Source organism: Pristis pectinata, chromosome 10 (assembly GCF_009764475.1).
Source record: "Pristis pectinata isolate sPriPec2 chromosome 10, sPriPec2.1.pri, whole genome shotgun sequence".
NCBI classification, from domain to species: domain Eukaryota; kingdom Metazoa; phylum Chordata; class Chondrichthyes; order Rhinopristiformes; family Pristidae; genus Pristis; species Pristis pectinata.
Window position 1 is genome coordinate 37,710,253 of NC_067414.1, and position 18,573 is coordinate 37,728,825.

The 18,573-nt window shown below is 39.5% G+C and overlaps 1 protein-coding gene across 7 annotated transcripts in view; it reads right to left on the minus strand.

The window, feature by feature from the left end:
- The window catches only part of klhl32 (kelch-like family member 32), a 178,322-nt gene that overhangs the window by 25,117 nt on the left and 134,632 nt on the right, over positions 1 to 18,573 (minus strand). For all 7 annotated transcript variants that reach the window (XM_052024799.1, XM_052024803.1, XM_052024802.1 and 4 more), the window contains 2 exons: positions 17,101 to 17,827; positions 3,389 to 3,447 (listed from right to left, as the gene is read on the minus strand). In XM_052024799.1, coding sequence (XP_051880759.1) covers positions 3,389 to 3,447; positions 17,101 to 17,827 — 786 coding nt within the window. The remainder of the gene's footprint in view (positions 1 to 3,388; positions 3,448 to 17,100; positions 17,828 to 18,573) is intronic.

The following is an 18,573-nucleotide window of genomic DNA, read 5'->3' on the forward strand; positions in this document are numbered from 1 at the left end:
ATAGACCAATGAGCCCTACGTCTGTGGTGGGCAAGCTGTTGGAAAGGATTCTTGGAGATAGGATCTATGGGCATTTAGAGAACCATGGTCTGATCAGGGACAGCCAGCATGGCTTTGTGAAGGGCAGATCATGTCTCACAAGCCTGATAGGGTTCTTTGAGGAGGTGACCAGGCAGATTGATGAGGGTAGTGCAGTAGATGTGGTCTACATGGATTTTAGTAAGGCATTTGACAACGTTCCACATGGTAGGCTTCTTCAGAAGGTCAGAGGGCATGGGATCCAGGGAGGCTTGGCCATGTGGATTCAGAATTGGCTTGCCTGTAGAAAGCAGAGGGTTGTGGTGGAGGGAGTGAATTCAGATTGGAGGGCTGTGACTAGCAGTGTCCCACAAGGACCTCTACTTTTTGTGATTTTTACTAATGACTTGGATGACAGGGTAGAAGGGTGGGTTGGCAAGTTTGCAGACGACACAAAGGTTGGTGGTGTTGTGGATAGTGTGGAGAACTGTCGAAGATTGCAGAGGGACATTGATCGGATGCAGAGCTAGGCTGAGAAGTGGCAGATGATGTTCAATCCAGAGAAGTGTGAGGTGGGTACACTTTGGAAGGACAAACTGCAAGGCGGAGTACAAAGTTAATGGCAGGATTCTTGGTAGTGTGGAGGAGCAGAGGGATCTGGGGGTTCATATCCACAGATCCCTGAAAATTGCCTCACTGGTGGATAGAGTAGTTAAATAAAGCTTATGGGATGTTAGCATTCATAAGCCATGGGATCAAGTTTAAGAGCCACGAGGTAATGATGCAGCTCTACAAAACTCTGGTTAGACCACACTTAAAGTACTGTGTCCAGTTCTGGTCGCCTCATTACAGGAAGGATGTGGAAGTGTTGGAAAGGGTGCCGAGGAGATTTACCAGGATGCTGCCTGGTTTAGAGAGTATGCATTATGAGGAGAGACTAAGGGAGCTAGGGCTTTACTCTTTAGAGAGAAGGAGGATGAGGGGAGACATGATAGAGGTATACAAAATATTAAGAGGAATAGATAGAGTAGACAGCCAGCACCTCTTTCCCAGGGCACCAATGCTCAATACAAGAGAGCATGGCTTTAAAGTAATGGGTGGGAAGTTCAAGGGAGATATCAGAGGGAGGTTTTTTTTTTACCCAGAGAGTGGTTGGGGCATGGAATGCGCTGCGTGGGGTGGTGGTAGAGGCAGGTACATTGATCAGATTCAAGAGATTACTAGATAAGCATATGGAGGAATTTAAAATAGAGGAATATGTGGGAGGAAGGGTTGGATAGTCTTAGGTGAGGTTTAAAGGTCAGCACAACATTGTGGGCCAAAGGGCCTGTATTGTGCTATACTGTTCTATGATTCAAACACATTCCTCCAGGTGAAGCAAAATTTTACTTATTTAAATACATTTTTAAGATCTGGGTGTCACTGGCATTAGGGTATTTCCCATCCCTAATTGCCCATGAGAAGGTGATAGTAAGATGCCTTCTTGAACAGCTTTCCAGAACACCTTTATTCAGTCTACGAAGACGCCTTGGGGCTTTCAGTTACCAGTCACTTCCATCCCAACTTATCTGCCTTTGGTCTTTTACACTGTTTCAACAGAACCCAATGAACGCTCAAAGTACAGTTTCATATCATCCGAGCAGGCAAATTGCAGCCAGCTGGACTTAACTTCAAGAATCTCAGATAACCAGCCTTTCCAGTTCTGACTCTGATGAAAGGTCATTAACCTGAAACTTGTTTTTCCCTCCACAAGCGCTGCCTGATCTGGTGAATAATTTCGGCATTTTCTGATTTGCTTTATTTCAGATTTCCAACGTCTGTCGTGTTTTCCTTCTTCAACTTGTATCGCACAGTACACAGAACACAGAACAATTACAGCACAAGTCAGGCCCTTCAGCCCACAAAGCTGTGCCGAACATATCCCTACCCTAGAAATTACTAGGCTTACCCACAGCCCTCTATTTTACTCAGCTCCATATACCTATCTAACAGTCTCTTGAAAGACCCTATCGTATCCGCCTCCACCACCATTGTCGGCAGCCCATTCCAAGCACTCACCACTCTCTGAGTAAATAACTTACCCCTGACATCTCCTCTATATCTACTCCCCAGCACCTTAAACCTATGTCCTCTTGTGGCCAGCAATTCAGCCCTGGGGAAAAGCCTCTATCTACCCTATCAATACCTCTATCAGGGTCCCCCCTCATCCTCCGTCACTCCAAGGAGAAAAGGCCGAGTTCCCTCAACCTACTTTCGTACATCAATACTTTTTTTCTCTCCTCTGTGTTAATTCGTCACCTCCTATTTACATCTCCTACAGGCAGGTCATCTTTAAATCTCCATTACCCTCCCTCAGCCACTACTTGTTTCATTGAGTCTACCTTGGTCTCCAACCTGTCACAGGTATTTCCTTTGGTCACTCCACCCCATCCTCTTTACTGGAACTTAAAACTGATTTTTCTCAGTTCTGATGAAAAGTCAACAACCAAAAACATTGACTCTGTTTACCTCTCCACAGAGCTGCTGTGTATTTCTATCATTTTTTGTTTTTATTTTGGTTTTCCAGCATCTGCAGATTTTTTACTTTGTAATGCACTCACTTTTTGCTAAATTTTCAAGTCCCATATTCAAAGTGTACTCCCCGCAGCATGCAGTCTCCCTGCAGTGTGCAGTCTCCTCACAGCATGCAATGTCAGCAGTCTCTTTGTCATGTAGTACCATGTGCAAAGTAAATGTTCTGAGTTGAATGAAGATAAATTTAATGCCACAAGGAATTTTGGAATACTTTTGCCACTGTTTCAGATTGTTATTTAGTTAGGTCATAGAATTTATTTCCTTTCTGCTAGAAATGATTTCCACTGTTCATAAAGGAGATCCCATTCCTTGCACCCTCCCAGCCCTTCTGTTGAATAATGAATTTCCTACAATCTGGGCACCAGAGCAAAACAAAACTGTGATTGGTTACTACCAATTTGTATGTTTATTACCACGATGCATGTATTAATGCTGAGGACACTGAAGTGTCTTTTCAGAAAATTCAGTAAAACCACAGAGAGCACGACATAAGTAGGTGAGAAATCAGCATTTGAGAACTTTCTTTAAGGAAGAAAAATTAATATGGAATATCAATGGCTTGAGCAAATCTATTCGTACCTGCTTAATGTTACGTATCTGTGAACAGCTGGGAAGCAATTAAACCCTGGCTACCAAAAGACTTTTATGATGTGTAAGATAACTTCAATTAAAGTTCCTATTAGCAGGTTTATTTCCCATTTTATAAAAAATAACTTTTCAGTGCACACTTACAAACATTAAGACCAATTCTATGAAGTACAGTATCTCTACAGTACAGAATAATAGTGATGCCTACCTGGCTCGGATCATACACCATAAGTCTGTTCTGGTACTGAGCTGTGTTGGTCACTCCACCTAACACAAAATAATAATATTAATTCCAGCTCAGTGCTTACTTGATGAGTTATTTCATTGTACTATTATATTTCATTCCCCAATTCTTTTTCCCCCGCATATTAATCTCACCTTGCCCTACCCCTCAATCATCCCGATTTCTTCCCAGTGCAAGGTTGTGAGGGCAGATGGGGGGTTTTGGAGTGGCATCTTATTATTCCATATTATTCTAATTCATGATGGATTATGGTTCCAGAGCCACTGAAGCTTTGTAAGTATCTAACTTATTCTTCAATGGATACTGACCATGACATGTCAGTGGAAAGTGACCAGTGGAACCCAGTGAACTGTGACCATCAGGAACCAATGTTCAACAGGAACCCAATGGGTACCAACAAGAGCCAGTGTTTAGTGACCAGTTGGAGTCAGTGGACAGAGGGAGCCGATGGATATGTACCAGTGGGATCAGAGGGTAGTGACCAATGAGAGCCAGTGGACAGTGACCAGAAGATATCAATGGATAATGTTCAGCAGATGCCAGTGCATAATGGCAAGTGCAAGCCAGTGAACAGTGAGAAAAGCAGTCAGTTGACAATGACCAGAAGTTACCAGTGGATAGTAACCAACAAGAGCCAGTGACTAGCATGAGGCTGTGAATCCTGTAAAAAGGAATCAGAAACCTCTGCTTATTTTTTCTTCCATTTGTAAGCCTGTGCCCATCTGTAGCACCAGTATTACTCCTTCTTTTGACATTGTTTAACTTGGCACAGAACAATGATCAAACCAGAAGCTCTTCTGACCAGTACCACTCACTTTTGTATTGGGCAGGGTATACAACAACAGTTTTCTTAATATCATTTCATTCTACCTTTGGTTGATGAATATTGACTAAACTCTCAGAGAGAAAAGTGTCTCTGGATAAAGTAAATGGCTAATCTACTTAAAATGCAATGATTCTAAAAGAAAGCCCTATCTAATGATATTATATTTTTACACTAAAATGAGCATTTTACCCTTAGTAAGTTGTAGAGGTAAAGAAGACAAATTGATATAATTATCAAGTCATCTGTCAAGTGGCATTTTAAATGTGCAATGGATTAATGCTTCAGTCACACTAAATTAAGATTTTTATTTAACTTTTTTTCCAAAAACCCATTTGCAGTGCACCCAGGACATTCAATGTGAGCTGAAGGTGACTGAGAGCACTTTAGTTTTAAGTAGGACCATAACAAAACATGAATTGAGAAACAACCCTCCATGCATGCAGTGTACAATCTATTCACTGACAGACCCCACCCCCCCCCTTAATCTTCTGTTGAACAGTTCAATGCAAGTACTACTAATCCTTAAAAATCTTAGAAATTGTAAACTCCACATGCCCATATTAATCATTCAATAATCGCCTCCAGAGACACCAAGAATTAACAATGTGTTCCAGTGAGAATAATATCCATACTTGGAAAGTTCTTTCTCAAACATCTTGGAGTCACGCAGTGAAGATCATGTCCACACTGTCTCTAGATTGACCGAATCTGCACTGATGTGGAGTATGTTAAGTAACACAGACAAAAAAAATTGAGACCCCTCTGGTCAGGTGTTTTATATATGCATTATTCTAAGACACAAAAATGTTACTTCACAAATTCTTCTCAACTTATTTGACATTTATTCATTTTAAATCTGTGTCCTCCAGGCCCAGGCCATAGTCTGCTTACAGTACTCATTTACATTTAAATCATCTATGACTTTCAGCATTTTAGTGGCATAGATCGTATTTCACTCAATCATCTTTACCCTATTTAAATCAAGTTCTGGCAAACTCTAGCTCTAAGTCCTAGACATGTGGCTATGTGTTTCTTTGATCGATTTCCAAGTCAGAGAATCATACAACATGGAAACGTGTCTGTGACTGCCTGTTGCCTATCTATGCTAATCCCATTTTCCAGCACTTGGCCATTGCCTTCTATGCCATGCTCTTTCAAGTGTTCAACAAAATACTTCTTAAACGTTATGAACCTCACCCCTCAGGTAGTGCGTTTCAGATTTCAACCACCTTCTGGGTCAAAAAGTTCATAGAATCATAGAAAGTACAGCACAATACAGTCCCTTCGGCGCACAATGTTGTGCCGACCTTTAAACCTCGCCTAAAAACTATCTAACCCCTTCCCCCCCACATATCCCTCTATTTTAAATTCCTCCATATGCTTATCTAGCAAGCTCTTAAATTTGACCAATGTACCTGCCTCCACCACCATCCCACGCAGCGCAATGAGTTCCACCTCATATTCCCTCCAAACCTCTTATTCCTTACATTAAACTTAAGCTTTCTGGAAACACACCTCTGCTAAGTGGAAGTGTTTCTCACTGTCTATCTATGCCCTTAAATGTTTTTGTATACTTCTATTAAGTCCTTCCTCAGTTTACTCTACGCCAAGGAAAACAACCCAGCCTTCAGATTCTTACCTCATAACTGAAAATGCTCCAATCCAGGCAATATCTGAGTGAATCTCTTCTCCACCCTCTCCAGTGCAATGGCATCCTATAGTGCGGCGATCAAAACTGCAGACAGTACTCCAGCTGTGGCTTAACTCCCTCTTATATTCTATGTTTCAGCTTTTATAATATCACACCTCCTTTTGCCCAATGTGTTTTTACCAGCTCACAAAGCAATTCTACTACCCCACCAATTTTCCCTGTAACCTCCCCACATTCCCATCAATTCTCCTCAGCACCAATCCCTGTGATACATTACTGACCACACACTTTCAATCACATAAACAAACCTCAACCATCAACCTCTGCTTCCCATTACCAAGCCAATTTCAGATCCAATTTGCCAAATTGCCCTGGATCTCATGGGCTCTGACCTTTTGGAGCAGGTTGCTGTGCGGGCTCTAGTCAAAGACCGTAGAGAAGCCCATGTAGACTACATCAATTGCACTGCTCTCATTAATTCCCTTAGTCACAGGATTTGACAGGATCTCCCCATAACAAAACCATACTGACCATCCTTGATTAATCCCTGCCTTTCCAAGTGCAGATTAATTGTGCTCCTCAACTTTTTCCCAATAACATCCTGACCACTGACTTTAGACTCATTGGCCTGTAATTGCCTGCCTTATCTCTGCTGCCTTTCTTGAATGAAGTTACAACAGTTGCTGTCCTCCAGTTGTTCGACACTCTTCTGTGGTCAGAGAAGATTTATAAATTTCTATCAGAGCCCCACCAATCTCTCCCTGAGAAACATTTCATCAGGCCCTGGAGATCTATCTACCTTTAAGCTCACTAAGACATCTTGTACTTCTTTCTTTTCAATGGTACTTTGTTCTTGAATTCCACCATTCTCTCTCCCAGAATTCTCCATCAACAATGTCTTTGTCCACAGTGAATACAGATGAGAAATATTCACTTAAGACCTCACCTATATCCTCTGGCTCCATACACAGCTTACCACTTTAATTAACAACAAAATGTTGGGCAGTCAAAGTGGCACAAAATCTATCTATCCATCTGTTTATTGTTGTCATAATTTTTGAATAATGCTTTTACATTAACATTTATAAGTAGCAAACATTCATAATGGTGCTTTTCAATGTCTCAATTGGTTGTGTTGGTGCAATAACAGATCCAAGCAACTTAGTGATGAAATGAAATAAGTTTCACAAAAAACCTTCCCAATTCAGCATTTTTGGTTCCCTCGTTAATTAGATATTTTAAACCTCTTTTGTGCATTTTTGCACCAAGCTGGTAATGAGAATTGGTACCAGTAAATACGTGCTGCTTGATAGTAATATTGATGCCTCTTTTCATCGCTTTAGATTTTAATTCACTTATAAGATAGGAGGAGGCCATTTGGCCTATTAAGTCCATGCCTGCTCCCAGCAGAACAATCATTTTGCTGCTGATGGAGAGTAGGCCGATAGAATATAATTTGGTTGGGTTTGATTTGTTCTACTTTTCATGGATAGAACATTGCGAGATAATTTTCCACATTGCCAGTTGATTCCAGTGTAGTGGCTGTACTGGAAAGTTTGGCAAGCAGCATAGATATTCTGGCACAGGTATTCAGCACCAGAGCTGGGATACTTGATGGTTAGTCATGTGTTCATGTGGCCTGTGGGTCACAAGCTTAGTATCATATCTAAATGCATCTTGATGCACTGTGCTACAAATCTGGTATGTGTCCCACACAGAAAGGTTGTACAAATAGAAAATACATAGCTAATTTCTCACTGACTTAGCTGGGAGTCTCCTTGGCATAGTTGTTGTATGCTTCGTTTATATAGATAATTTTTTAAGCAGTGATTTTTTTTATATGGGAAGGATTTTTCAATAAGATAATATCATGGAATATATTTTAGTACTTTACATCTTCTACAAAGGTGAACATATCTGTATTCAGTCTTATAATGAAATTCTAGCCACATGTGCACTTCATATTCATGCCTATCAGTAAGGGATTCTGAAGATTTGCATACAAATTTGATTGTACAAAAACAGATATTAATTTAGAGTGTCCTTATTGTTTAATTTGCTTAAAAGTGAGGTGCATTTGCCTGTTAAACTCCTCAAAATTCATCAAGCTGATTTTTCAGTTACGTTATGCTACCTCATGCTGGCACATCATCCCTTGCAATCAAAGCCCTCCATAGATTCCAGGGCTCACCTATTGAGTGTATCAGACAGATTAACACTTCATTCTATTTGCTTCCCAGGGGTCTAATCAGCATGCCAAGGTTTCAGTAATGCCGCAGCCATGATTAAATCACCTGATGTTAAAGATGATTCTACAGCTTTTGGTTGCAGTCTTGACAGTGTCTCTCTGTCAAGAGATTGAACCTTACTTTTCTCTTCCCAAATGCTTTGCACTTTCAGATTCTTCTGTTTTAATTTCAGTTTCACAGCTTGCAGAGTTTTCATTTTTATCTTTCTTGCTCTAAAACACAATTTTACTTTGCAAATTTGAAGCAGCTGTTAATGGTTGAAAACATAGCTCCGCGATACTCTCTAAAAATGTAATGTATATGTTGTGCCTTAGCTAGATAGAGATGTGAATCAGTGCAACTATGTGAAATAGCGAGACCTCCCCCATGGGCACATTGACTCACCAAGGCTGGAACTAACCAACTCCTGACCTGGAAAGTCAGGAGTTGGTCAAAGATCAGTCTCTAGCTGAAAGCAATGAAAGTCATTATGTGATCATTGGCTCCATGGAGCTTGCTACTTCTGGGCCCTGGAATGCACATAGGAAGAGACAGATGTTAGTATAAGGATATTTGACGATCAAGAATCAAGAGACCTGACTTTAGCCTTGACCTGAAATTCAGACTGCATGTCACTTGCTTAATGCCAAGGTAAAAGGACATCCAGCAGGTTACAGGCAGAAATTTTAGCAGCCTAAGTTGAACAGCTACTGGTTGCAGTTTATGTTGGAACTTAAGACATTGATGGAATAAAAGCAGTATATTGCATAAGTTTCCCCATAATGAGGGATTAGCCATTGTGAACACTCAGGTAGATAAAATATAAAGATGATGCAGTCAGAAGAGATAGGAAAAGCAAGCTCGCAACTACCCATGGCCCTATTTGTCTGAATTCTTAAAGACATAGCATACATTTTGATGGTGCTAACTACAATGCCCATCTTATGTGTCCATTCTTCCATCCTGTATACATAATAAAGTGCTTTCACAAAGACCACAATTTAGGAAATTAAAAGCTGGTAAACCTCTGATGAGGATACTGCAGATGACCAGGAAGAGCTCTGGGCCCGGAGAGACCAGCTATAGACTGCAACATCTTGGCCAGTTAGGACAGTCCAACCCAGCTATCTATGAGACACCAACAAAATATTTGGGGAGAATCATTCTGAGACAGTCAAGGCCAGTGGATTTAGGGTTGTGCTAGAGTGTGAAGTACTGAATTGCTGTGATCCTGTGAAAGCCCTTTCAATTGTGGTCTCCAAGGTTATTTGTCACTGAAAAAATCCTTGAAATCCAGTGGCAGCATAGGGAAACTAATGTCAGCGTCCTCTCCCCAACATCAAAGCTCTGATCAGGCTCAGCCAGCTCTGGTGGGCAGGCCACATTATCCACATACCCAACACCGGACTCTTGAAACAAGCACTCTAAGCCAAGTTTCATCACTGCAAGAGATTTCTGGGAGGATAGAGAAAACACTTTAAGGACATTCTCAAAGTCTCCTTGAAAAAATATAATATCCTCACAGGAATCCATGGCCTGTGATCACTCAAAATAGAGAAGAAACATTTGGCAAGACACTGAGAACCTTGTGTCTCCACAAAGGGAGACCATTGCACAAACAATGGAAACAGCATACAACATCCTTAACTATGCATCCAGCCATCCTGCTCCATCTATGGCATAGTCTGTGGATACTGAATAAGACGGCCACAGTGAAAAGGAGTGCTCTGTACTGTGTTGTGTACAAAGATGCAGTATGCTAAGAATTATTATTTTTCTGACAGTGGGTAAAATACATATTATTATGTATATAAATATGAACCTACTTCATCCATGAGAAATGCAATATAAACAATGCAACATCAAGTCCAGTAGGTTTAAATGAACTCAAGTGTACAATATTTGTTAATGCACAAACTAAGCACCTGCAGCACCATAATTTTTTCTTATAGCAGGAAATGCAGTTTTTGAATGGCTTGCAAAGATCACTATTGGTCATTAAGAAATAGAAGAGGAAAGGCAGGTTAAAAATAAGCCTTTCCTAGATTTAAATCTTTATGGAAAAGGACCAATGCTTCTTAAAATATGCAGCCACACAGAAAACTGCAGAAGCAAACAGGACCCTGTTCCCCATCCCAAGGAATTCTTCTATTATTAATTTGACTAACCTCTTTTTCTATTCATCCTGATTTTATAGCATGCAATTTGTTATCTGCAGTTTGTTTTCAAGTGCTACCAGCTGCCATGGTTTTAATCATCGATGCAATAATTGCAGTATTTGTAACTAATTGTGACTGACAATCAAAAATTCACAGTGATGTTTCTGGCATAACTGATGCATTTCTGTCCCCAAAGAAAAGTTGAAAATTACAGCAAAAACCAGTTATTAAAAGCCTTGAAACTCTAATTAGTGATGAGCAAAATCAAGTTTTGATTCACTTTCCCTTCCGTTATTTTATTTTTCATATTGCTGCAGTCTGCTTTCCCTAGTCACATTCCATTTGATCATTTAAACAGTAAGCAAGTAGTGTTCCCTTTTTCCCTATGAATTCAGTTGATAGAATCAGTTGCTTCTCTTGAATTAGCTTGATGTGTATGAAATTGGCCAAGAGTGAATTATTCTTTGCTTTTTCCTTCCAGGGTTGGTGTCCATATAGAATTGGTGACATCTCTCTTGCTTAAGTTCAGGAAGATTGATATGACTCGCATTAAGGAAGCATCATTTAGGAAGACATGAGTGTAAACTCATGGCTTAAAACTTTGCAGCAACATGCACTTCCTGGGCTGGGTTTTCAGCTGACATCACTTTGGGAGCAGCGTATTTAGGAATACACACATATTTTTCAGTAGCTTTTTATCCCCTGTATTGCTACAGCATGTTCATGTTTCCTCACCAATTAGCATTATCAATATACAAGCTGCATGAGGAAATTTCAATTCCAGTATTTATGGAGTGACTCCAAACATGCAGTTTGAAGGATTTTGCACTTGAGAATGCACCAGAAGGAAATGGCAGAATGGAGTGTGCATCAGATGTATAAACTTACAAAGCTGTAAAAGTAATTTCCAAATTTGTAAAAATAACATCCAAAGTGTGTAAAGTAACCTCCATCAGCAGTATCACCATCAACAAAGCTTCTTATAGAAGCAGACAAGTAAGCAGTCATGAGGTGTCAGTGCTCCTTGGCATACTTCCCCGTCATAACTCTCGTCTCCTCAATTGCCGCTGTGTTCCCATCTTACTTTCTCTGGCGATTCCAGGAAGCCCAGGAAATATGCGGATACACAGTTAAACAGCAAAAAGCTATGCTAATGTCACTATAATTGAGTGATTAATAACACAGAATTAGTAATCATCCCCATCCAAAGGGTTATGTGCTCCCAGCCTAGAAACTAGATTCAACACAGAATCCAGAGTATTAAAATTGTTTTACCAATGGGTATGCATTTTTCCATGACTTAAACTCTCACCCTCATCCAAATCTTTGCCCTCATCCAACCCATGCCCTCACTCTGGTCAAAATTATCACCATTCCATTGGCTATTGAAAGCATAAACCTTGGAGCAAAAGTAACGCATCCAGCCCTCCAAACCTGCTGTATCCTTGAAAGATCATGGCATTTTGCTATCCCAACACATTCCCACATTACCCCTTGTCCCTTGATTCACTTAGTACTCGATAATCTATTGTTTCGTCTTGAATAATAACAATGTCTGCACTACTATGGCCAACTGAGTAGAACATTTCAAAGATTCACAATTCTTTGAGGGCCGAAATTTCTTCTCATTTCAGATCTAAATGGTTGAACTCCTACTCTGAAACTTGGATCCCAGGTTCTGGACTCTCCAGCCAGGGAAGACATCTTTCCAACACCTACCCTGTCAGATTTTTATGGTTCACTTAATTAATTCTTGTAAACTCTGAAAACCATATGTCAAATCCACTCAGTTTTTCCTAATGGAAAAGTCCCATCTCAGAAATCCGTCTCATACACCTCTTCCACACTGTGGCAAATATAATCCTTCATAACATTAAGACCAAGATGGCACAACATACTCTAGATTAATCTCATCAAGGTGCTGTATAATTCCAATAAAATCTTTTTAACAAAGACAACTAAGCTCTTTCCTAATAGCTTGTTTTATCTGTATGTCAACTTTCTGTGGTTCATGTACAAGGACACTCAGGTTTCTCAATAAGTTCTGCCTTTTAAAAGTATTCTACATTTCTATCTTTCCTATTAAAGTGGATACCATGTATTTCCACATTATATTCACTTGCTTCCCTGTCTCTATCCCTTTGCTTCTTTGCATCCTTTATGTAGTATCCCACCTAACTTTGTATCATCATCAAATCTGGATGCATTATTCCTGCTCTCCTCACCTGATATACACTGTAATTATCTGAAGTTGCAGCCCTAAATCCTTGTGATATCCCATTAATTAATGCCTGCCAATCCAAAAATCAATTTATTTCTACCTCCAGATTCTGTTCATTAACCATTAAACCTACAAATATACTACATCCACTACTTCCCCCTTATCTAACACCCTGCGAGTTATCATCTCAAAAAAACTCCAAAAAAATTCTCAAACGCTATTTCATCTATATTAATTCATAATGACTCTCCCCAAACATACAATTTACTAAAGGTCATAAACGCTCCATTCCACATTCCTAATAATGGATTCCAGTATTTACCCTTCTATTGGTGTCAGCCCAAATGGGCTGTTCCCTTTTACTTGAAAAGAGTTAGGTTAGCTACCTTCCTATTCGGGGGAACCATGATAAAATACAGACAAATCTGGAAGACAAAAACCTATACACCCAGTATCTTTGTAGCCACCTCTTTTGCACCTTGGCATGTAGGTCACAAAGCTTAGGGGGTATGTTGACTTTTAGTCCCATTTGTTTCTGCAGTGATATTTATTTACTGGGAATAATTTTAATGTCTTATCTCTTCATGGAGCTTTCATTTCTGATTTATGTCCAAAATACTCTTCTATCTATTCCAACACAAAAGGAAATAAGAAGTATTAAGTAGAATTACATAAAGGATATCTAAGGAAATGGTAACAAGGATTCTTAATATGGATTCTTTATATATCTTAATATAGTTCTATTAAGAACCATAAGGGTAATTTACATTGGAGGATGTGGCAACACTTCTTAATGAATACCTTGGAGCTATCTTCATAAAAGAGAGGGATGACAACAATGTTGCATTGAAGGAGGAAGAGTACTAAGCATTGGTTGGGATAAAAGCAAAATATTAAGGGACTCAGCATGTTTGAAAGCAGATTAGTCACTAGAACTGGATCAAATTTAAGCTACACTGTTAAAAGTAGTAAGGGAGAAAATTACAAATGGGATGGACCCTCATTTTTCAGTCCTCTTTCCAGTTCATAGGATTGGGGTTGGTATTTGGAGGAATGCTAACTTTGTACCATTGTTTAATCTGAGTAATCACAAAACAATTAGTTTAGCTTTTAAGTTGGGCAAATTATTGGAATCAATTCTTAGGGACATTATAAACCTTCATTCAGAAAGACACAAATTAATCAGGGACAATCACCGTGGACTTATCAAGGCAAGGTCGTGACTAAATTCGTAGTGTGGGTGTTCATAGATCCTTAAAGCTTACAGGACAGGTCAATAAGGTAATTTGAAAGGCATATGGGATGCGTTCCTTGGGTAGCCAAGACATAGAATATAAGAAAAGAGTGGTCCTTTGATTCTCGAGAAAAGTTACCGCTGGAAAAGTATACAGTGTTCGTTGGACCACAGGCTATGGTACAGGAAATATATGATTGCACTGAATGGGTTGCAGAGAAGAGTTAAGAGGCCATTGCCAGGACTGGATAATTTTAGTATTTAAGGAAAGGTTAGACAAGTCAGGATTGGTTTCTCTAGAACAGTGGAGGCTGAATGGAGACTTAACTGTTATTTTTAAAATAATGAGGTACCTAGATAGATAGGAAGGACATATTTCTCTCAACAGAGAAGTCAGAAACCAGGGGCACATACTTATTATAATTATTAAAAAGTACTGAAATGAAGATGAAAAATTTTTTTTTTACAAAAAGAATCAGAAACTCACTGCCTGAAAGGGGGGTTGAGGCAGAAACTCTCTTCACATTTAAAAAGTAGTTGGATGTGTACTTGAAGAGCTGTGACCTAGGGAAGACTTGCTGGAAGGTGGGATAAGGCTGGGTAGCTCTTTTCATTCGGCACAGACACAATGGGCCTCCTTCAGTGTCTGTGATTTAATGTTTCTGCCTATTTATTTTCACTAATCCTTTTTATATACCAATTAATGCTTTTAATGATCACTTTTATGTCTCTCGCTACTTAAATCTCATTCTTTTTTCTCTCTCTGTCAATTTATTGGTGATTCTTTCCCGAATTCTAAAACTCTTCCAATCCTGGGGCTTGGTTTTCTTTGCCAACATTATAAGCTTTTAATCTAACACCATCTTTGACTACTCTGATTAGCCACAGTTTGATCACATTAATTTGTCTAAGAATTATGAATTATTTCTTTAAATGTTTGTAATTGCTTATATACTATTATATCTTTTAATCTAGTTTCCCACTCTATCTTACCCAACTCACCCTTCATATTTATTTAGCTTACTTTATCCAAGTTTAATATCCTAGTTTAGGACTAAATTAAATCACAAAGCACTACTCCACCCCAAAGTCTCCTCTCCCACAGTTATTAATTAACATTGTACAAATGCACTACACTAAATCTAAAATAGCCTTTGCATACATAAGTTCTTCATCATTCTTATCGCAAAAACTACCTTGAATTTGCTCTCCACAGTATTCCTGCATTTTTTTTTGTAGCCTATATGAAGATTATTGAATTAACCTTGCTTCACTCACTCACTTTCCTTATTTGTACTGGGTCTGATACTGCAACCATTGTTAGGGGACCTATAAAACACTCCTGTGTTTTCTGATCATGTAGTTTTTTTAGCTCCACCGAAACAGACTCCATGTCTTGACTTTTCAAGCTAAGATCATTTCTGTCTCTTGTCTCTTCTAATAAATCAAATATCCCAGAATACTGAGTCCTCACCCTTGATTACTCAGTAACTACAGCTCTGGAATGGGTATTTGATTAAATGTATTTAAGTCAGTAACATCACATTTTCAAAGGAAAGTACAATGAGCAGCCACTACTACAGTGCAACTTTAGCAAAAGAGATTTTGGATGAGTTTATACTCCAGTGATTTTATCTTTAACCTTTTTTCCTATTTTTTCCTTAGTCACCAATGCTCTATTACCTTTGTCTGTTTTTTTTGTCTCTTTCTGAGCTATGCTGTTTATTTTTACGCAAAATACTATGACCATGATTTTTCTGTTAATGCTTTTGAATTTGCCTTTACTGGAGTCCTGCCAAGTGTACCCCACGAGTTTGAAGCCCTACTGCCCTAGTTATTTCATTTTCCAAGACACAGACCCACTCAGTTTAAGTGGAGCCTGTCCCTTCTTTCTCAATAAATGGTAATAAGTGCCCCATGATTCAAAACCTATGCTTCTAACACCACTTCTTCAGCCACACGTATAACCTTCTAATCCATTTCCACCTTTGTCAAATTGCACAGGGTTCACATAACAGTAAGCCTCTGTATTTTTGGACCATGGCTTCTCAAATCTTTCAGCAGAACCTTATTCCTATTTCCACCTACATAGACAATGTTAACTAAATTCTCTGCCTCCTGGTCCATCTTGGTCTCCAACTGTCAGGTTAAGCATGTGGAAGTGATTGTGAGAAAACACTTCAAACTAGATCTGAATATCTTGCCAGTTACTTCCCAAAAATGCTTTACATTGACTGGATATTCTTTCCTTTAAACAAATGAAGTAGAATCATAAAATCATACAACACAGGAACGAGCACTAATGGCCCACCTTGACCACTATGCCCATCTACACTGATCCCGTTTGCCCACATTAGGCCCGTATCCCTCTATGCCCTTCCTATTCAAGTACCTCCAAATGCCTTTTAAATGTTGTAATTGTATCTACTGTACCTGTATCACCTCCTCTGACAGCTCATACCAGATAATCACCACCCTCTGTATGAAAAAAACTTACCCCTCAGATTGCCTTTAAATTTCTCCCTTCTCATCTTAAACCTGTGCCCTATAGTTCTAGATGCCCCTGCCCTGGGAATAAAAGACTCTATCTATCCTATCTATGCCCCTCATAATTTTATAAACCTCTGTAATGTAAACACTCAGGCTCCTATGTTCTAGCACCTATCCAATCTCTCCTGATAACTACAGCCCTCTCCATTCAGTCAACACCCTGGTGAATCTTCTCTGCACTCTATCATTATCACATTCTTCCTGTGTGTGGCGACCAGAACTGTACACAGTACTCCAAGTGCAGCCTAACCAATGTTTCGTACAACTGCAACATGACGTCACAATACTTAATGCATGCTACTTAATACCTCGGCCTAGGAAGGCAAGCACACCAAATGCTTTCTTCATTCTCCTATCCACCTGCATCACCACTGTCAAAGGAGCAATGGACTTGTACCCTAAGGTCTCTCTGCTTTCAAAACTGCAGTTCAACAAACTGCATTTATTTTTACTGCATCCCCACACCACAAATGCAATGCTTGAGGAGGATTAAAAACATAATGTGGTTGATATTTGACAATGGACTAAACTAGAAATGCAAAGGTCCTTCTTTATGAGCTATTGAATTCTCTGAAGTAACTAGAAGAGGAGGAGGCAGCAGAAACAGTGCATTTGGTTTTATTTTTCCTGTTCCAGATTAGTACAGGAATATATCAGCAGAGTTTGTATTTACTCAAAAGAACCACATAAGAATATTATCCTAACACATCACACAGAGAACCTTACCTTTATCAAAATAAACTACAGCTCATTAGTGCATGGAACAAACATACTGGAGGATATTAAAACTCAAATTGTGTTTCTTACCCGATATCCAAAGAAGCCCATCAGCCATACATCCTGCATGGCAGGACAGTGATCTATCAAATGACTGTACAAAAGACCACTTGTTCTTCTTTGTACAGTACCTCTCCACTGTGGGCAGAACCTGTCGTAGTTCATTTCTTCCACCCACTGCATACAAGTATTCATCCAAGGTGCCAAGCACAAAATGCTCCCGGCAGTTTTTCATAGGAGCTATCTCTGTCCAGGTGTTGCTGCGAGGGTCATAACGACATGCAGTCCTTACTGCACAAGTGCGGCCTGTCGCATGTTCCACCTCTCCACCTGCCACAAAAAGGAAGTCTCCCATGACAGCCACACAGTGATGACTTCTTCCTACAGGCATTGGGGATAACTCACTCCAGTTTGAAACCCCTGCTATGTGAACGTTCTCCTGGTTCACCGGGTTAAAATACCGCAAGTCTCTCACTTTGCAAATCTCACGTTTCTTCCCACCTACGATGTAAAGGGTTTGTGACTGGAAACGAGGCCGTGTCCTGATAGTTTGCCAGATAGGCTGTGCATAGATACTCTGGTGGTACTCCAATGACTCATTAATGAAAGCTGTGGCTGTTTCACTGGCTTGAACCAGAGGGTGAGACAGGGCCACTGCATGAAGTGTATCAACATCCATTAGACCAAAGCGTATGTATTGTAAGAGTTCATCCATGTACTGATACCGACAGCCATGTTCCAGCCACCTCACTGCCAGCTGTCAAAATGGAACAAAGTAGGCCCATTAGTCTTCTAGAGCAACAAGATATCCCAACACACAATTAATGATCAATAATTATAACAGTTTAAGATTTGAGGATAAGATTAGTGGATGTTGCCAATTCTCCAACATAAATCTAGAACACAATAATTCTACTTATCAAACAAAATATTGTTAAAGACTGATATAAAAAAATCCACTCTATTCAATCTCTGATGGAAATTGGGAAACCTATAAAAATAAATCACATCAAAAATTTGTTCTTCAATGCTAAAACGTGAAGGGTAATTGCATTCAATAACAATGATAAACTCACGAGAAATGCAAAACAAAAATTCCGAAGTACTCACTGAACAGAAATAAATTACAGTAGATGCAAGCAAAGGAGGAGTATTAACCAGGGTTGAAAAATATTTATTCTAATGCAAGTCTAAAAAGACAAAAGGGTTGTGAAGTGGTAAATTGCATAAGGAGATCAAACTATGAGTGTGGGCCCAAGACAACTGGATGCCAATGATAACATATTGGAGGAGGGTATCAAAATAAAGAATAGGCAGAAAAGTGAGAATTTTGGGAGCTTCTGGGTCTACATATGGCTACAGACAGAGGGAGGGAAAAGGTTTAGAAGAGATTTAAATCTGAGAATATTTTAAATTGGACATTTGACTGGGAGACATTATGGGGCACTGATGATAGATCAATTTGATTGGGCACATTAAAGTGGGTACTAGAATTTTGTTCCA